Source organism: Eurytemora carolleeae, unplaced genomic scaffold (genome assembly GCF_000591075.1).
Source record: "Eurytemora carolleeae unplaced genomic scaffold, Eaff_2.0 scaffold135, whole genome shotgun sequence".
In the NCBI taxonomy this organism is placed as follows: domain Eukaryota; kingdom Metazoa; phylum Arthropoda; class Copepoda; order Calanoida; family Temoridae; genus Eurytemora; species Eurytemora carolleeae.
Window position 1 is genome coordinate 243,497 of NW_019396194.1, and position 21,724 is coordinate 265,220.

At 31.7% G+C, this 21,724-nt stretch overlaps 1 protein-coding gene across 3 annotated transcripts; it reads left to right on the plus strand.

The window, feature by feature from the left end:
* Nucleotides 1-1,426: 1,426 nt before the first annotated feature.
* On the plus strand, nucleotides 1,427-19,943 carry LOC111697810 (FH1/FH2 domain-containing protein 1). Of its 3 annotated transcripts, XM_023467942.1 has the most exons (20): nucleotides 1,427-1,503; nucleotides 7,925-8,025; nucleotides 8,988-9,075; nucleotides 9,665-9,716; nucleotides 10,246-10,286; nucleotides 10,522-11,027; nucleotides 11,301-11,367; nucleotides 12,568-12,652; nucleotides 12,889-12,945; nucleotides 13,338-13,424; nucleotides 13,978-14,017; nucleotides 14,831-14,905; nucleotides 16,053-16,141; nucleotides 16,620-16,716; nucleotides 17,185-17,270; nucleotides 18,173-18,259; nucleotides 18,523-18,616; nucleotides 18,681-18,744; nucleotides 19,148-19,314; nucleotides 19,743-19,943. In XM_023467942.1, exons 1-16 carry the CDS (start codon nucleotides 1,460-1,462, stop codon nucleotides 18,176-18,178), a joined length of 1,521 nt encoding a protein of 506 aa, XP_023323710.1. In that variant the 5' UTR covers nucleotides 1,427-1,459; the 3' UTR covers nucleotides 18,179-18,259; nucleotides 18,523-18,616; nucleotides 18,681-18,744; nucleotides 19,148-19,314; nucleotides 19,743-19,943. The 3 variants fall into 3 exon arrangements, with proteins under 3 accessions (XP_023323710.1, XP_023323708.1, XP_023323709.1); XM_023467940.1 differs by lacking the exons at nucleotides 18,173-18,259; nucleotides 18,523-18,616; nucleotides 18,681-18,744; nucleotides 19,148-19,314; nucleotides 19,743-19,943 and adding an exon at nucleotides 17,588-18,094; XM_023467941.1 differs by lacking the exons at nucleotides 1,427-1,503; nucleotides 18,173-18,259; nucleotides 18,523-18,616; ... (1 more) ...; nucleotides 19,148-19,314; nucleotides 19,743-19,943 and adding exons at nucleotides 6,399-7,277; nucleotides 17,588-18,094.
* Nucleotides 19,944-21,724: the final 1,781 nt, after the last annotated feature.

Below are 21,724 nucleotides of genomic sequence, written 5' to 3' on the forward strand. Positions count from 1 at the left end.
AACAATATGCAACTCTATGCAAGAAATAATAACAATAATAATGAATTAATATAAATGAATTTTATTGCATTTTTCAAAGTAAAGTATATAATATCTATGACAGTAATATTAATAAAAACGAGAATAAAAAATAAAAGAAATAAAATCTTTTTATTGTTAAACAAATCCCAAGGTTTGAAAAAATCATATTATTTATGCATGTAGGTAGTGTATACCTTTACATACATATAAATCATGTAGATATGCCAATTTGAGTATTTATTATTTTGCCCAGTATCGTGTTACATTCATGGAACAAAATAACATCAAGTCTAATGTGCGTCCCGAAATTGATACAAACTAAATTTGTTTTGCTCGGATTTGAAAAATCATAAATTTTTTTAAAATTTTAAATATCAGATTTTTTAGTAAAATATTATCTGATCTCTCCTTACCAAAAATAAAAAGTGATAAATGATGGGCCAATCTAATTACATTTTTAGTCTTCGTCGTATATATCAATACAATAAACTAGACTTTAAGCTTCCAAACAGCAGAAATACTTAAACCTGTAAACAACAGCTTCTATTTATTTACTTTTAAACTTGTAATTCGAAAAATGCTTGTTTATAGGGATCAAAGTTTTATTAATGAAAATTCGTCTTCATTGTATTGATATAATTGCCGACTTTGTGTAAAACTGTTTTCCTAAACCTAAAAGACAAATCATCTCAAGAATTGTGTCAATATTTAGTCACTATATTTCCGAAAATAGGGGGTTATTTCAAAGAAGAAAGACTTCCCCTTCTGCATTATTATACAGTAGTCGGAGTTTTTACAATGAAGACGAAGCTGATCTCTTAAAGTTTTGATTTCTAACAAGCTTTTTACAAGTAAACAAAGAGAAGTTGTATAATGACAGCTTCTCTTTGTTACTGTGTTTATGTGTATACCATGATGCTTGAAAGCTTGGTAGAAATCAAAAATTAAATCGAAAGATATTTGAGCACTTCTATATATATATATTTTGCTTGTCTGTCTGTCTGTCATGTTGTTTGGTCGTTTGTCGCTAAACATCTAGACTAAATTTTGTGTGGGACATCACGTGACCCCCGGGAAGGGTAATGAATGATCAAAATCTCAAAAGTTTGCCACCAACAAAATTTGATTGTCATTAAATTTTGAAAATCCACAAAAAAAATTTTAAAAATCCGCAAATTTATTTTTTATTATTTTACACTGTATACAAACAGAAAATGTTTACAATTGAAACAGAAGATGGACACGAATAGCCCTGTAATTCTAGTTCTACTCAATTGAGGAAGTCCGTCTTTTTAGAATAGTTGCTTTCAACACGAAAATAACATACAAAATTAATAGATTATAATTTTGAGGTTTAAATACATTTTTAAAAATGTTTATTTCTTTTTATTATGAATATTTATTACAATTCAAACATTTTATTGATATTTTAGATAAAATGATGGGAAAGAGAGAATCTTCAATTTTAGAAGAAAGTGAAAGGTATCGGCGGGGGGGGNATGAGGGAAAATTTACATACATTGTACCAAAAACAACATTTATAAAGATGCTGCATTCAAAATTTATCTCACTAGTGTTTACGCACTGTAACAGCTTTATTTGACGTCATTGGTTATTTTGGTTGCAATTGAGCATCCAACAATCAACATTAAAACTGCAATTATTATATTTATATTACAATATACAATATGCAATTTACATTATACAATATACAATATACAATATACATTGTACAATAAAGAATTTACATTGTACAATAAACAATATACATTGTACAAGATACAATATACCTTGTACAAGATACAATTTACATTGTACAAGATACAATATACATTGATCAAGATACAATATACATTGTTCAAGATACAATATATTATTATTATTGATTTATTTCGTACACAAAGGTAAAATGGTACAATATGATAAGACAAAAACAAGAATAAAGTATAATATATAAATATAAATATAGTTTCTAGTCGGAACATAAAAAGTTAATCATGGTTGCGATCTCATTATCATCAAAGTTGTTTAGAACGAAATTATCTTCTTTACCTTTAAGTAATTCATGAAGAATGGGTAATTTCCATTCTTGGTCTATAGGAATATGATTGTATATCATATTTTGTTTCACGCAAAATTTTTTTAGATTTCTAGATTGTACATTACAATCTTGTGCATTTTATTTGATCTACCAAGAGAAACCCATAGATATTTCATTGAGCCCATTTCTAATGTTCCTCATATTCAAACAATTTTATGCACTCGTTTTGTACAATTTGTGACCAATTTATCAAATCTAATACTTTTAGTAGATCTAAGTAAACAGGATTTAAGAACTGTTTTATGTTAAAATCTTGAATCTATTGCGAATAGCAATGTTCCATGAATTCAGGAGTTTTTGAACATCCCTACTGTATAAATCCCAGAGATTTGAGCTATAGAAATCACAAGTATATATATTGTACAATTTTAACACTGTGGATGTATTAGCATAATGAAATTCTTGATTAAGAGAATGTATTTTAGAAATAAATTTAGCACGTTTACATAGAACCATTAGACTGCAGTGTGTTGCCAAGATGTTTAATTTCCGTTACATAGGGTAAGGGTAAATTTTTCAAAAGTATCGGGAAAATATTATCAGTATTCATGACAGGGTTACTGAAAACTATACATTTTGTTTTTGATTTGGAAACATCTACATTTGTGCTAAATTTTAACTGATAAAGACTAGTAAATTTTTTACAAACATTAGTCATTAACTGTAGTCCAGATCGACTTAGAGATAATAATATAATGTCATCCGCATAAACCCAGATTCCTAGGTATACGCAATTTAGTTGACAACCAACTTTCAGATTTCTAAGTTGAATAATCAGATCATTTATATAAACACAAAACAATATAGGCGAGGAAACTGCACCCTGGCGTACACCCTTTTTCACATTAAAAGGTTGTGAGATAATGTTCCCCCATCTCACATTACACATTTGATATGAGTAAATATGTATTAAGCATCTTAATATCAAAGGTGATATTTTTCTTTTTAAAAGTTTAGGAAATAGTTTAGCCCAAGAAACCATGTCAAATGCTTTACTTAGGTCCATTGAACAGGCATATATAGGCCTGCCTAGTCTATTATATGATCTATTACAGTGTTTATCGCCCAAGTACACATAGATGTGCTAGATTTAGCTTGAAATCCAAACTGTAGCTCATCTGTTGCTAGTTTATCACCTTCGAGAATAATGATAAGCCAATCAAACCACTTTAATAATAAGCTACCTATAGCAATGGCTCTGTAGTTATCACTTGATGCAATATCTCCTAGATTATCCTTAACAATAGGTACTATAGTACAAAGAAGCAGAAATGCAGGAATTGTACCAGTATACGCAGAAACCATTTAAATAGTATTGAGATCATCACACGAATTTAATAGACAACCCGAATTAAAAGAGAAAGTTGGATCACTTTTCCCTGACTTTAATTTAGTTACAGCTTCAAACACAATTTTCTCGTTTTCTCTATCCAGCTCTCCCAGTAGACTAGGATCTGCCTGGAGAGCAATGGATTCCTGAACCCGAGCAAACTCCTCTCCTAAATCATGTTTCTGATAAAGTTCACTGTAAATATCGGCAAAATGATTTGAAATATCCTCTGCTCCAATTTGACCATCAACACTGCTTGATACAGTGCTAGTTTTACCACGGAACTTCTTTATCTCTTGAAGGAGTCCTGTAAGTAGCTTATCCTTTTTAATATTGTGAGCTGCTCGTTTAAGCCTACGCACAGCATATTTATATTGCATTTTAGCTTGCCTATTTATTTCATATAGTTCTCCTACTTCAGGACATCCTGCAGCACGCCAAACTTTTATTCCAGAATAGACTTTCATCCTGGTACGGTTTCACATATTCTGTCCACCCTTGAATTACTTTTTGTCTACCCTGTGTAATGGTTGTCCAACAAGAGGGAGACAAGTAGAAACTGCTTAATCCAACACTTCACATATACCAGTAGCATATGTGTCCACTGTTACATCATGCTCTACACATTTTAAGGAATCACAATCCGGACACTCAATTGGTGGATTTAGGTTTTCCAATAATTGTTGCAAAGTTCCTCTAAAGTTCTCTTTTTCTTCATCATTAGCAGTTTCCCAACTGTGTTTGGGAATTTTCTCTGGTACTTCTACTTCAAGATTTAGTTGATCCACATTCATCCTTGTGTAAATAGGAGAATGTCCAGAGTGATTACCAGGACGGTTAATAACTCCAGCTTCTGAAACTACATTATACAGACCCTGGTTTCCTAAGAAATGATCTATACAAGAAAAATATTCCACACCATTAACTGAAGAGGAGTATATAGCGTTTTCTTCCTCTATTCTATGAGATTCACTTTCATTCGGCAGAGACCAGAAAATACATAGATTGTTGTCATTGACAAACTGACGCACAGTGTTTACAAATAGAGTATCTCTCATAAAATCACAATTCAGATCACCAGCAAGTAAAATATTTCTGCAGTCTGAGCTTTGAATTATCCAGTTTACCTCAGCAAGTTGGTTTAGTAAACCTATTTCATCAAACTGGTCAACTTGAGGGTCAACCATCAGGTATAAATTAACTATCAGTAAATCTGCAGACGGAAAGTTAAATTTTACTGCTTGAACTCGGTACAAATCACTTTTGATATTTGTCACATATTTAGTCAAGGTTTTCCTCCACATTATTGCAAGACCTCCAGAGTCTAGATCCAGATACATAAAATATACATTGAACAAGATACAATATACATTGTACAAGATAGAATAAGTTGTAACAAGACACAATTTAGATTGTACAATATACAATACTGGTCTCTAAGGGGGCTTCGCGCCCATCTTCCATTTCATTTGTGAACATTTTCTCTTTGAATACTTTGAAAATAAAAATAGTGGATTTTATACAAAAAATTTCGTGGATTTTCATCATTTTCAAAAAGCGATCATCCATAAACCTTCCCTTGGGTCACACGAGGTCCCACAACAAATTTGGGTCCGATCAGTTCAGCCGTTTTTATGTTTATTTGGATACAAACAAACACCCACCCAGACAAGCAAAGTATATATATATATATATATACATTGTACAAGACACAATATACAATATCATACATGTACAATATACAATATACAGTGTATATATACTCGAAAAAATTGTATACATATTTGGGAAGGTTTAACTACAGTAATTTTACATTTTGGAAATTTCTATAAGGAGAATTGTTAAAGTTGACACTTGAAAAATTGTGCATTTGGAAAGTTGCCACTTGGTTTGAATTTATTATTTACTATTATTATGAGCATTTGGGAAATTATCAAACATAATTAGAACACCCAGCTAGAAGAAAAAACATGTCAGACATTGTATAAAAAATTATTTGATAAAAAATATACTATTGATTTGCATGCGGCTTTTAGGATAACTTTTAAAATTTTTTTTTCCAGAAATTTTCGGAGAACCCTCTTTGCAGATATTATTACGGACTGATACTCCAATATAAATCTGACCTTGAAAATAGGAATGTATTACTGCATGATGTATAAATATATATTATTGCCTGTATCGTATTTTACTAGTTATAGACTACTATCTGAAGTTAACAACAGTATATTTAGTATTTAGCTTTGGTGTCTTATTCATTTGTTTATAGTTCGTAGACGAACAGTCATTCTAATTTAATCTTAATTTTGTTTGGATTCTTGTTAAAACACAATCTATATTTAAATTTAGCTTGTCTGTCTGTTTGTTTGCATCCAATAAACGTCAAAACGGCTGAACTGATCGGGCCCAAATTATGTGTGGGACCTCACGTGACCCCAAGGAAAGGTTTATGAATGATCAAAATTTTAAAAATTTGTGTTAAAATTTTTTTATTTTGTAAAATTTTGAAAATGCGCGAAAAAATATTATGAAATCCGCAAACTTTTTTGTTTTTGTTTTATACTGTACAAAGAGAAGATGCTCACAGATAGAGCCACAATTATAAGTTGAAAAAGAAGATGGGGGCGAAGCGCCCTAAAAGCCTAGTTTCTTCTAAATATGGCTTGAAATGTGCAACAAAATATATTTGTATCCTCAATCTTTGGTATAAAGTGAAAACCGGAGAAGCAACGAAGTCGCGAAGTAGCAATAGTTATTTTTTTCTTGAAATTTAAACTTTTTATTAAATGTTATTTTTGACTTGCTATGTTGCTATTCACTTGTTGTGCTTTTGAGTGGAAAAATTGATTTAGTTCACAAATCATTGATAAAAGTATTATAATGAAACCCTTCTCAAATTTCAGGATCATTTGTTTCAATAAAAATGCCTTTTGATGATTTTTTTTAATGAGATATTATGAATTCACAATAATGAATGAAATAAAAACAAAAAAGTTTATTTTAGGTGTAATTAGGGCTGGGCAACGTTTCGTTAAAGAACTGCAAGTTTTGAAGATCAACAGAAAATTCCGTTTGTCTTTTGAACGATTTTAGCTAATCGTTAACGAACTATTATTAAAAGTCTAAACGTGCCCAGACCTAGATGTAATATGTTATCTTGTCAGATGCTATTAGGAGTATAAAAATCTTTAGAACAAAAGAACTTTAACTAATGTTCTATAGCAAGAATTCTTGTGATAAAGTTAAGTCCACAGTCTTAAAAACAGTCAACCCTCACCTCTCAGTCCTTGGATTAAATCCTCCTCATCCTCCACACCACCCCTGCACGCTTAAACACACGGTATTAGCGAATACTCATAGCATATAAATAAATAAATAAGTTTGATATGATAAAAATCCGAGGATCAACATTAATATATAGAAAATAAGATAAACATTTTAAGTTAGTCATACTTGTAAAATTACATTTGCTTACCTATTTATTCATTACTCTTTGGATATCATGATCTTCATAACCTCTCCGTCCTGGGATCTTGCTAAGCTACGTTTGTCGCATAAAACGTGCTGGGACGACTCTACACTTGGTAGCCTGGCTGGACAGTACGACGGACTGCATATATCGGCATGGATCATGCATCTTTTAGACATGGTCTGCACTGGGTTGATGCTTTAACAACTCTGATTTGGTTCTGTTCTCTAAGGTTGTGGTCATGAAGAGAAATATTTCTCATAGCATTGTTAAATCTAATTACTCCTAGGTTATCAGTCTTATCTATTAGTTAGTTTAGTTTAATTAACACAGTTTATCATCATGAGTTTAAACAGGTAAAGCTAATTAAATATAAAAACTTGATTTTAATATTATGAATAACACAAAGTTTAATTTTAAAAAAAATCAATTTTTTTGCCAATGTTACCCCTAGATAGGGCCCAGAACCTTGACTATACCCAATAGGTTCCCTCAAAAATTTTCAGCAAGTTTGCCATTTTGGTCGAGCCGTTTGGGCACCACTGATAATATATAACTGTATTTGAATAAAATAAATAAATAAATAATTTGAATAAATTTCATGCACACCAAACACATTATTAACAAATTCATTGAACATACTAATTATCAAAAATAAAACTGAAATGACAAGTCCTGGGAGTCCTGGAGCAACATATCCATGGGTCAAAGCATTCCATCCAAGGCGATCCTAAATTAGCCACGGTGTGTTTGTAAATAAGTGAAAGTAGAAGAAAAATTCAAATTGCAGAATGATACTGCAAGGGAGTATTTATTTTTCTGTATAATTTATCTCTTATATTGATTACTGATATTTACCAAAAATAACTTACGAAATGTACTTTCATCCCAGATCCCATGTGGTCAGAGATGGAATTTTGTGATGGACTCCTGAAAAAACAATGAATTTTTTCTAATTTTTATGAAAATTTAACAATTTTCAGGGGGATTAAATATTTTTAAGGACTTCCTCTTCTGAACTTGAGGAAGAAAATGAAGAGATAATAGTGATAGAACAGGAGGAGGAGGAGGATGATGATGCACAGAGGAAGAAGAACAATTCAGGTATATTTTTCTTTTAAACATTTTAGGCTTTCAGAGCTGAAAACTTAAGAATGAGATATCCTTAATAATCCCGATTACTTAATCTGAGTATCCAATGGACACACTTTTGATTTTCTCTTAAACCGTTTTTTCTTGGAAAAAGTAGAGAAAAATCAATAACCGGTTTTTAAAAAAAGAGAGTCCCCCCCGTTTCTGTATATTAATCTTAAATGGCGCGCAAAATTTCAAATTTATCGGCTTCATATACGCGACTCTGATTGGTTGAATTTTTACACTTTTTGGATACAAGTACAAGATTAGGTTAGTCTCGATATTAAGAAAAAGAGTGGATCAAGCATTAATCTCGATAGCCACCATTCTAAAGTTTTCAGCTCAGGGCGCTTTGTACCCCTCTTGTAGTAATTATTTAAGCGCTTGAATTTTGTTTTTCAAGCAACCATTTTTTCCTTCGTAATTGTAAAACTTTTTTTAAACTTTGAACCATCCACAAACCTTCCCTGGGGTCATGTCAGGTCCCACAAATTTTTCTCGCGAGCTGTTTTGACGTTTATTGGATACAAACAGACAAAGAGACACTCAGACAAACAAAGTTTTATATAAATTATGATTCCGTAGCGGCAAATTGCCCCTTTCTACATTAGTAAATAGTGAAATTTATGGATTTTGCTAATTTTTCTATCTTTTCATATTTGTGGATTTTTTTAAATCCGAAAAGGTCCCACATAAAATTATCAATGAATTTAATGAATTTAAGCCGCGTTTCAAATCCCCCAAAACCGGTTTTCGATTGAGCGCCGGCTAAAATCTTGAAAAATTGATTGCAATTTAAAGTGGAACCATCCTTATTTGAGCCGCGGTTCAAATTCTTTAAATTTAGTTTAGCCGCTCTGGCATTGCAACATACATAGTTAGGTTTAAAAATATATGTGCAGACAAGGGATATATATTTTTTATTTCCCTAGAGGATGAAAAGCAACGAAACATAATGCTTCAGTTCTCCCGATCCATAACTGCTCTCAACTCATTAAACAGCAGCATTGGAGTTCTCAGGTTTAAACATTCTTTTATTCTAATCCTTATATCTTTGCAACTTCATGTTGTAGACAGCAAAATTTCAAACCATGAACTCATTGAGATCGTTATTTAGTATTCTACAATGTGCGCGCAGAATTAGATTCCCTTTACAGCTCTTCTATCATACAGAATAAATCTGACTCATATCCTTTGCATAATTATCTGAGGTGTTTTTTTAAATTGTGTTTTTTTCATTGAAAAATTTGTGCAAAATTTTAAAGTAAACTATCTATATAAATATTTGAGTTAAAAACCTTCTAAATGTGACGTGTTCCACGGCTTCTGAAAAGAGCAACCTCTCCTAAATATCTATCAATCTTAACCTAACCTAACCTAACCTGGAATAGTATAATCAAGAGTTTATCCTTTTTCCAGAAGAAGACTAAAACTAAAACCTTGATTATAATTGAACATATTTGGATTTTATTTCATAAAAAGAACTGGAAACCCCTTTTGTTTGCTGTTTCCTTATCTTCTTCTTTTGCACTAAACATTTATATTTCGCAATTACGCTTAAAGAAATTGCGCAAAAAAACTTGGTAGAATTTAACTGTTTCTTTTTCAGAGCCAAACAGGTTTGGCTGAGGAGGGTTTCAACTACTGCGACTCCACAACAGGTTTTTTTTCAACATGATTTCTTGTTTTGTTGTTTGTTATTTATGAGTTTTTTCTTCTTTCATCCGTAAAATTATACTAAAAAAATTAATTAATCTTTTAAATTCTAAAGGAATAACGGAGTTGAGCTTTTTCCATCAGCTCAAATTTTCTAATCCAATATATTTGTTATATTTTGAAATATCACAGGTCTACGACATCGGGTTGCAAAGATACAGAGTTTGTGACAGAAACTTAATTCCTTTGCAGTTTTTCAATCTTTTTGTGACACGTTAGTATGTTAAAAATGATTTTTATCTAGACCAGATATTTCAAAATTTAAATTTTATTGGATCAAATAAGCTAAGTTTTAGATTTGAATTTGAGGCAAAAAATTAATTTCTTTGCATCATCTATTTAACTTACACACGATTTAGCCCCTAGCACACCCTGCATAAAATATACCATATTTAGAGGCGTACTGAGGGGGGCTACGGGGGCTCATCCCCCTCTAATTCAGTAAATTCTAGGGTTTTATTTTAAATATTTTAGATAAAGCAGGAAGGAGAAAACATTTGGAAATCAATTCAAAGGAAAATATTCTTTCGCATACTAATTTTTCAATTACACAGATAACTAGAAAAGTCTGGAATAGGAAGACAACTTTTAGGATCAAGTTATATAACTTTGAAAAGTCCAATTAACTTGTTACACAGCCAAGGTGCAGTGTAAACAGACCGATTTCTTTAAATTAGTGATTTAATAAGTTTCTAATAAAACATCTTCTTCAATTTATTAGGAATCAAGCAAAGAATGTCTTATGTTTAGTGAAGCAACCCTGGAGACAGATGTTTCAGATTTTAACTTTTCCGATCTTGATGAAAATACAGAAGAATCAGTGGATTGTGTTGATACTTCTTCACTTAGTTCTCTACAAGCTCCACCACCACCTACACTTCCGTCATCTATCCCTTCTCCCCCTCCACTTCCAAGCTATATCCCTCCTCATCCTACACTTCCAACCTCTATCCCTCCTCCCCCTCCACTTCCAAGTTCTATTCCTCCTCCCCCTCCACTTCCATCTTCTGCCCTCCCTCCACTTTTGTCATCTATCCCTCCTCCCCCTCAACCCCTGACTTTTATCCCTAAATATCCCGAACCTTCAACAGATTCAACTGATTCCTCCAGTGTATCACCAGCAGAAGTAAACCCTCCTATCTCATTTAATGAGACGGCTGTTGTCGCAAAACTCTCCGAGTGTTCAATAACATCTTCATCATCAACTCCTGGTTCAGCAGATTCCTCTTCTATTCAAACAGTTACTGCAAAACTAGGTAATATCATCAGATTAAGACTTTTACCACGTCTATTACACATTTTAATCTTCCAAATGGAGAGATGGTGACCATTTTTTATTTTTTTTCGGGATGTTTTACATGCAAAGTTGGCCTTGGGAACATTATTTAAAGTGAAAAATTCCCTAACTCGTGAGTCATTATTGAATCTATAGATTTAAATGGCCCAAAAATCAAAATATGGCATATAAAAACATAACAAAACAAATTCCACCCAGCCAAAAAAAGTATAAAGATAGATTCTAATTTTAGTGAAATTACATTGGAGACCTGTTGTACCTCCAGCTGTCCCGGGATCTATCTGGGAATCCATCCCAAGGTAAATCCAGTTTTTTTCGTGGATTTTCAAAAATCCGAAAATGTTGGGGATAAATTTTTGTAAATCTGAGTATCCTTCTCTGGGGTCATGTGAGGTCCAAATAACATTTTCATTGAAAACAATCTTAAATCATAAACCTCAAAGAAAATAATTGAATTGTGTTTGACAAAATAAGTAAAAAAGATTACAGTAATAATATATTAACTTCAGGGGAAATTAATTCCAAAACTAACACTTGCCTATTTCTAACACTGAGTGTTAGAATATGGGCCAGATCTGCAAAGTTATATTTTTCAAGAGTATATATCTTTACATCCACGCCGAGTAGAACAAATCTACACCATATATTTATTAAAAATGACTAAAACTATATATTGTAACAATATATGTTATCTTTAAATTATACTAATAATAAGGTTCGAGAATTAGTTTTTGATGATACTTGTGTTAATTTTCGAGCATATCCCTATTTTAAAACAATTACCGCATTTCAGCTCATGTTGCGTTTTCTGAACATATCCTGGTTTTGAAACAATTACCGGAATTCATATCAATGTCTATTTTCAAGTATTTACTCACTTACGTAACAAAACAAGATTTTTTGATGAGGTAAAATATGAATAAAATGGAACATACAAACAACACGTTTTTTTTTATAAATATAAAATCATTACGGCATAAAGAAATAAAAATATTAAAATTATTTTATTCTTTCGAAATATATTTCACCAGAAATGCGGTAATTTGATTTTTTTAAAAGCTGGAAAATAAATCACCGATATTCTATGATTTAACAGATAAAATGTGATGTCTTCAGTGATATATATATTGTAAGTTATGCAAGTGAGGTTTGTTTTAATTGCAGATTATACTCAAAAACGGGAAAGTGTGTTTTGTCTCGAAATCGCGACAATGATTCAAATTCAGGGTGTGTTCGAAAATTAAAAACATGGATTTGTCTTGAAAACGGTCAAGAACTTCTTTTAAAATTTTGATTTCAGAAAATAATTTAATAATAGGACTTATTGTCCTCGTCATGGCTAATAAAATTTTGGTTTACTTTTTATTATTGATTTTTGTCTCGATATTGGCCGGGATCCTAAAATTTTAATTTGTGGTCATTTCTAACACTCAGTGTTAGAAATGTGCCAAGTGTTAGTTTTGGAACTAATGTCCCCTGAAGTTAACAATTTATTTTAGAATTGATCTTGATAGCAGTTCTATCCTTTCATCATTTACAGTGAAAGAAACAAAACCTAATTCATCAGCTTCGAATTCAGCAAAGGTTTAAATATTCAAAAGTTTATTAATTTGTTTTTATTTAAAATCAAAGGAATTGAGTTTTTGTAACAAACTCTGATTTTCTAATACCTATATTTTTACTCGATAAAGAACGTCAACGCTTTAAAGGGTATTGTTGTAAATTGGGCATTGTCCTCTTTGCATATTGAGGGTCACTTGAGATTACGCTGACAGTCCCTTTAGGAAAATGAATTAGTTTAAAAATGGTCCCTTTTTCAGAAGGAACTTCGAGTATTAGACACAAAAAGGTCAAATCAGATCAGTATTGGGATTAAGGAAAGTCAATTCAATTTGATTTGAAATTAATAAATTGGGATGGGTGCCTGAAATATGATACAAACTATAGATTTGTTTGTTTAGCAATCTCTTGACTTGTTTTTTTTACGAAAATTTTTCGAGTTTGACATATTTTTTTTGTTGGTGAATTATTGACTTTTTTTCGCAAACTAATATTTTGTTTGTTGACAAACTATCCATTTGTTTGTTTGTCAAACATTGGTTTGTTTGTTTAGCAATCTCTTGAGTTGTTTTTTTTACATAATATCAAGTTTTTTTGCAAACTATGATTTTTTTTTGTTGCAATTTTTATAATTTTTTTGTTGCAAACTATTGACTTTTTTGGAAATTTTAAAACTTTTTTATGTCAACTATTGACCTTTTTTGTGAAGAATCTACCAAAACTATCTGAGCTGAAAGCCACAATACTGAAAATGGATGATGGTAATATGAGTCGGGAGGGTGTAGAGAAACTTCAGGTAATATACACCATACAGTGAGAACCAGAAATCAATGGAATAAGAAGACGACTTTAGAGCAATACTTTAAGTGTATTTGATATTGTTCCAAAGCATGTAGTTTTACACGACACTTATTAAGTCACTAATTAAGTTTAATGCAGATTAACTAAAGATCGAAATCAATACTAATACAAACAATATATTCATTTTCACTTGATCTCCTTGATCCATTCTATAATATTATAAAAAATACATTCATTCTCACTTGATCTCCTTGATCCATTCTATAATATTATAAAACAATACATTCATTCTCACTTGATCTTCTTGATCCAATCTATAATATTATAAAACAAAACATAATCTATATATGTACTTTTACTTTGCTTGTCCTAGTGTTTTTTTTGTATCCAATAAACATCTATTTGTAATTTTCAATTTGCTACATTTTCAGCAGCAATGAGGCCAGGGCCAGAAGCCATTTTGGAGAAAAAATGTTGTTATGCGTCAGCTAAAAACCTAACTTTTAATAGCAAGGGTATTTTTTTTATAAAATCTTTTTAATTCCTAGTTGTTGATGCCGACGGAGGAAGAAATACATCTGATTAAAGGTATGTTTAAAACTATAGGCAGCCATCTTTGAACTTAACAATATTCAAAATATGTTATTTATAATCACAAACTGATAAAAGTAATTTTACTTGAAGGGGCTGTAACAGTATTTTCAATTGTGACTATCTATGCAAAAATGCCAACGTTCGATTGACATTGGTACCCTTAAAAGCTTTGTCTGATCAAGTATGAACTATATTTCAATGGTTATATTTTTGAAAACTGATTATTTTCTATCGTGGGTTCTCTACAAAAGTGATTTGCGCATTTCTACATTATAGATTTAAACACATTTAAAGTTTAAACCTAGAAAAACAAGAATAAATTCCACATTATTGATCAGATCAAGGTGTCAACGTTGTAAATCACTTCTACACTTTTATAAAGTGAACTTTAAGAGAGCTTCCAATAAAAGAGTTGTATATCGGAAGTAACAAGTCACATTTAAAGCTTTGTATGATCAAGAGCTAAAAAGATATCTAAGTTTTTAACTTTGAAAATCAATTATGTTCAATAGTGGTTTCTTGATATTGACTTTCGGATTTCTGACACAGAATCAATGATGGAATTTGTCGTCCAAAAAACTCTCAAGCTATAGAAGAAAAAGTGAATATCTTCCACATTATTGATCAGATAAAGGTTTAAAGGGATTAGTTGCAAATCTGACATGCCACTCAATAAAAAGAATGCCGTTTGAACTTACAATGACAGTCCCTTTAATTAATTTCAAGTGCAATTTATTTGGCATAAAAGAATTGCGAAACAGCTTTTGGTAAAGACCCTATTTTAATTTTTAAATTTGTGTTTTCTAGAAGCTGAGAAGGAAAACCCTGGTATTCCGCTAGCTAGTGCAGAGCAGTATCTTCTCACAATATATTCTATTCCAGGTAATAAACCCAGGTATTCCACAACCTAGTGCATCTTCTCACAATGCATTCTATTCCAGGTAATAAACACAGGTATTTTACTAGCTAGAGAAGAGCAGTATATTCTCACAATATAATCTATTCCAGGTAATAAACCCAGGTATTCCACAACCTAGTGCATCTTCTCACAATACATTCTATTCCAAGTAAAAAACACAGGTATTCTAAGTACCTAGTGCAGTATCTTGTCACAATATATTCTATTCCAGGTAATAAACCCAGGTATTCCACTAGCTAGTGCAGTATATTCTCACAATATATAATATTCCAAGTAATAAACTTAGGTATTCCACTAGTTAGTGCAGTATCTTTTTACAATTTATCTATTCCAGGTAATAAACCCAAGTATTCCACTAGCTAGTGCAGTATCTTCTCACAATATAATCTGTCCAGGTAATAAACCCAGGTATTCCATTACCTAGTTCAGTATCTTCTCACTATATATTCTATTCCAGGTAATAAACCCAGGAATTCCACTAGCTAGTGCAGTAACTTCTCACAATATAATCTATCCAGGTAATAAACCCAGGTATTCCACTACCTAGTGCAGTATCTTGTCACAATATATTCTATTCCAGGTAATAAACCCAGGTATTCCACTAGCTAGTGCTGTATCATCTCACAATATATTCTATTCCAGGTAGTAAACCCATGTACACCACTAGCTAGTGCAGTATATTCTCACAATATAATCTGTCCAGGTAATAAACCCAGGTATTCCACTACCTAGTGCAGTATCTTGTCACAATATATTCTATTACAGATAATAAACCCAGGTATTCCACTAGCTAGTGCAGTATCTTCTCACTATATATTCTATTCCAGGTAATAAACCCAGGTATTCCACTAGCTAGTGCAGTATCTTGTCACAATATATTCTATTCCAGGTAATAAACCCAGGTATTCCACTAGCTAGTGCAGGAATACCAATAGCTAAATATAAAATAGACAGTTTAGATAAACAAACACATGGAACACATCGTGAAATTACACCTACAGTACCTTCAGGATTGGATCTACCCGTGCACTAAACTTGAAACAATATTAAATCAAGTAGATGAGCTTGTTTCACTTTAAATTGTTGATCACTGTATAGAATATGTTTAAGGACTGGACTGTAGACTAAAGCTTTGGGCCTTTAAACTTGATTATCAAGCGATGGAAAGGGATATATGTAGTCCTCTTAGATCTCTTCTGGTAACTTTATATATACACCCCCCCCCCGTAAAAAAAACTGAAAAGGAACTAAGTTTTTGCCGCATACTCCCTATATCTTTGCAACCGGATGGGGTAAACCTTTAACATTTTAAACTTGCAGATTATTCAATCTAACATACTTCATAGTTTGAAATATCTAAGGTCTACGACATTGGGTTGAAAAGATTTAGGGATTAGAAAGTCAGAGCTTTGGGCAAAGACTTAATTCCTTTGAATTCTAAATCAATTAAATATAAACGTACCCATAACGTAATTTTTCAGCAGATTTATACTTATATATTTTATACTTTTCTTATAAAATGAAAGTTATGACTTAAAAGTAATAATTTATGCCTTTAAAACGTATGCATTGATTACATTTTTATTATTGCCTTATTTGTGTCAATTATATGACGGTTAATAGTTTTATACAATTTTAGTTAAATTTTGGATAAAACTATTTTATTACTTTTCCTAGGATGGGGTCAATATTCTGAGAAATAATGAGAACTTTGCTGTTTATCTGTCCATTATTCTTTCCATGGGCAATCTTCTTAATAGAACTAATATTCGAGGCAGGAAACATTTATTTTCAAATTAATAACTAATAATTCTAGAGTTAATAATCACAAAATAAACCTAGTCGTGATACTTAAAAAATGTGCCTTTTTTTGTGATTTCAATATACTACCAGAGATATGAAGAAATGTGCTTAAATGAAAAAGTATAAAATAAACAAATCCCTAAGTTTAAAGATTATTGAATTATAGACAAAACACGTTTTATTTCGAATAAACGAAACAGAATGCTTCTCACTCTGGTTATTCCGGGGTGAAATATTATTATTTTTAAGCTTAAAATTAGAATATTAAGTGTCAACTGAAGAGTTTACAGGACACCGCTTATGAAAAGAACTTGAAATTACGTCTGCAATTTGAGCTTTTTTTACCAAAATACAAAATCATTCATTCTTTAGAATTTTGAAGAATTTAAAATATCAATTTTAGAATTTAGATTTGTTTGTAAATAAATGTTTTGGAAAGGATTTAACCTAGAATACCTGGGGAAGATATCTCTGGTAAAAGATACAGATAAAAGAAGATCGTTGCTCTACCATATTGTTAAAAAGGTGAATACACTTATATAACTCCAATTGTTACATGATCCGAACCGGTACAAACGGTATTCTTTGATTGATTTTTTAAACATTGGTTTCTCTAAGAGTGACTTGCGGAATTGTGCTATAGAAATAATGGAACAATGATGGAAGATGTCATAATTAAACACTTCTCAAAGATAGAAAAACGTTGCACATTATTTTTCAGACAATTGTTTGGACGGTACCGTTGTGAATCGAAAATGTCGAATATTGAGGGTTATCATTGTAATTAAATTATTTGAATAAAAATATTATAAACTTCTGGTAAAAAGAAATCCGAATTTCAGGCCAAAGAGCAGAAAGTCCAGACTGATTTTATAAAGGAGTTCGAATGCTTTAGGATTGTATTTTATTTATTCAAAATTAGAAATATGTTTTGTTCTTTTCCCCTAGTTATGAACAATTTAAGAACATTAAAACGGTTAAAATTTTAAAATTTTGATTAAGTTTTTGGCCTGACTTCCGGCCGAATTTGTCCCAATTTTCGACATAATTTGTCTAAATTTCCGGCCTAAATTATTCCAATTTTCGACCTAAATTGTCCCAGATTTCCGGACTAAATTGTTCCTATTTCTGGTATAATTTGTCCCGGTTTCCGGCCTAAATTACTTCAATTTCCGGCCTAATTTCTTAAAATTTCCAACCTCAAATTATTCCAATTTCCGGCCTAAATTTTTCCGATTTCAAGCCTAATTTGTTCAAATTTCCGGCCTAATTTGTCCCAATTTCTAGCCTAAATTCTCCAATTTCCGGCCTAATTTGTCCCAATTTCTAGCCTAAATTCTCCAATTTCCGGAAATAATAAAAACAACAATTGATAATAATAGTAACAATAACAACAACAATAGTAATGACAGTATTTTATATTTTAGAACTGATTTTGTTGAGTTGGAAACAAGTCTGAAGGGTATGGAAGTTGAATGTAAAACATCTCTAGGCTATCTCAAACTAAACGCCAGGTGAACATGATTTCATTGTAATCAGTCACTTTATTTATTGAAAGGGAATGTTCAAGAAATTTGAGTTTTAAGACGAACCAGATATAACTTATAAAAGAAGCATTTACTAGCTCAACTTAGCGACCTCGTAACTCTTCTAGTTTTGGTTTTAATTTAGTTAAAGAGACAATATATTTAAGAAAAATGTACCTGTACCTGTACCTGTACCTGTACCTGTACCTGTACCTGTACCTGTACCTGTACCTGTACCTGTACCTTTTTAGGACGCTGCAGCTCGGATTATAAACATGCAGAAGATCCATAAACTTGTAATGCGGGAATATGAAAAACTTCTTATTTGGTTTGGAATTAACCCAGGTATTAAAACGCAGAACAAAATGTACAACATGAAATCAAGGACTACAAATAATTATGTTTTCAGGAATGAATGATCTCCCCCCTGCAAGATTAGCGGAGATACTTCTACAGTTTTCCAAAAACGTCAGGTGCGGTAAATATAAATATTTAACTATGAAGTACAATATAGGAATGAAGCTGTGGAAGGGGATGACGACATTTATGCAATGTTATGTGTACTGGATGTGGTTATTAAGCAAATAGTGATTTAAGTATGCTTTAAAATTAAATTATTAAGTGAAATGGGTCTGTGGACAACAACAGTGCTCCAGCGTTATATGGTCATTATGACTATTATTAACGATAACTTGAGTCTAACAGTCGTCTTCCTATTTTACAACTTCATGGTCCTCACACTAATTATTTCTGAAAAAAACCATTTATTCTTTTAATTTTTTTCTCATATTTTTTTATGTTTTTTATCTTTTAATCTTTTTTATCTTTTTTTATATTTTTCATATTTGTGCATCTTTTTTATCATCATTTTCTTAGGGACTCTATGCAGACTCTAGAGGATGAGGAAAGGAAAATGGCGGCCAAGATGGCTGCCGGAGTGAAGACGACAAAGAAAGGTTCCCGCATTACGGAGCGAAGCAGTACTTTTCCTTTACATGGTTCAAATACATCCGCTAATCCTAGCTACAACGGAGACCAATTGGGTAAGGCCTGATTCATTATAATCTAGATGTGATTTTAAACCCGATATATACAACGGAACTCTTTAAACCTTTTATTAAGAAACAATTAGGATTATATATGAATAATATATTTATGAATACTGTTAAAAACCCTATAATATTTATTTCAACAATAAATATCGCAACTTAATACAGTGATGACCAGAAACTTTAGAAAAGGAAGACGACATTACACCAATACTGAAGTGCATTTGGTGTTGTTACAAATCAAATAACTTCACTAGTAAGTTATTAAATCACTTATTAAGGGGGAAATGGGTCTGTTTCCACTGCACAATTGCTGTGCCTCAACTCAAGTTCGTTAGACTATTTAAAGTCAAAACTGGAGTCTTATAGTCGACTTTCTATTATTGCACTATCACTGTACTTAAACATTTTTATTATTTTAGAAGCTTTCTTGATAGATGCGGCAGCTAATGTAGGAAACAGGAAACCTGGGAAGCAAAGAAGGAAAAGGCATTCACTGAATAAAGAAATAGACTTTATATAAATATCGTCTTCGCAATTGAGGAAATCCTCCGAAGAAAACTAATCTCTTAACATGTAAAGATATGCTGTTATTTGTACAAATATAAATATGTCTAAACAAATCATTTAGAACTGTTTTGAATATCCTTAAATTATTATGTATATAGAGGAAGTATGATTTCTCGGTTGGCACTGCAGATGCGTTCCACTACAACCACGATTTCGATCGAAACATAAGAAACAATATCAATTTCGACCAAACAATTAGAATCACAATCAATTGCGATCATATTATCAGAAACAAGAAATATATTGCAATCAAACCATACAGAACAAAATCAATTTCGTTTAAACCGTTAGAAAAAAAAACAATTGCGATCATTTGATTAGATACAAAATCAATTGCGATCAAACATGATTAGAAGAAAAATAAATTTAATTGCAATACAAATTCAATTCAATTAAATAATGGAAATAATTTTTTGCAATGAATTATGTGAATGCAAATCAATTAAGTTAAATTTAAATTAAATTTTTTAATTCCATTGAATTCATTTTCTCCCTTTTCCTTTCTGTTAATAGTGCTTATATCCCCTCTCCTTATATCTACAGAATCTAGCAATGTCAGGGGAAACTTGTTTTCAAATCGACATGGGTCCAAAAGGACATGCAAAGTGAGGTTTGGACGTTAAAGGGATAAATTGAGCGTTTTTTTAAGTGACCCTCCATGCAAAGATGGCAATGCCTGATTTAAAATGAACGGTATCCAATCCATGTTTCACAAATCTATAAAAGCGCATTTAATTGTAAAACACTTTGTTTCCAAGCTGAATTAATATTCACTTTCTAGAATTAGCAGAAAATAATTATAGCTTTAACTATACATTATATATATATATATTATAATAAACTAGCGTGGGAACATAGCTTTAACTGTAAAGTATAATAAACTAGCTTGGAAACATAGCTTTAACTGGAAAATAAGTCTACCAACTCAACTTAAAATTCCCGTGCTTCTAACGAGCTTTCACAAAATTTGACACAAATCGGTCAAAATCTTACAATATAGGATGCTTCAGCTACATTCCCAGATGCTTCCTTTACTAACAGTAGCTGCTACTGAAGTCCCTGCTACATTAACTGTTCTTCCAATCTGAGATGCTCTTACTAGGTTCTCAGCTGCTTCCTTTATTACCGGAGCTCCTCCTAGAGTATCTGCTTTGTTAGCTGTGCATTACCGAAGTTGTCCTTAGAGTCTCTGCCGCTTTAGCCGTACTTACAGTTTGAGCTGCTTCCAGAGCTATTCAGAGTCTCATCTATGTTCTCCGTCCAAAGTTATCTATGAAAAGTAAGACTGATACCATTCAACAGCAATTTGGATGTTTAGTTTACCCTGAAAATAACCAAATAAGTGAATGGTCCCTTTAATTACTACAAGGGTTAGGTTAGAGACAATTTATGGGCCGAGCGCTGCGGCTGGGACAGGCTAGGGGGCCGAGCGAAAAAAAATGTTGCCCCCCTATATTGATTTTACCCCCCTGTAATCTTATAAAAAATTGCTAAAAATATCCATTCATCGTCACCCTTTAAGTACAGGGTAGGCAAATGTCTTAATAATCCATTTATTTATCTTATAACGATATAAAGAAAATACTACTAGGAAATTACCGGAAGACGACTTTAGACTCAAGTTATGACTTTGAATAGTCCAATTAATATGAAATACGTCAATTGTGGAGTTTGAACAGACAACATCAAATGTACTTCAATATTGATAATGTCGTTTTCCATTCCACAGTTTTCTTGTTATCACGTGTAGTATAAATTAATAACATGAAATATGCGCGAAATTAAAGTGCAATCAAAGTGGAAATTATGATAATAAAAAAGATATTAAATCATG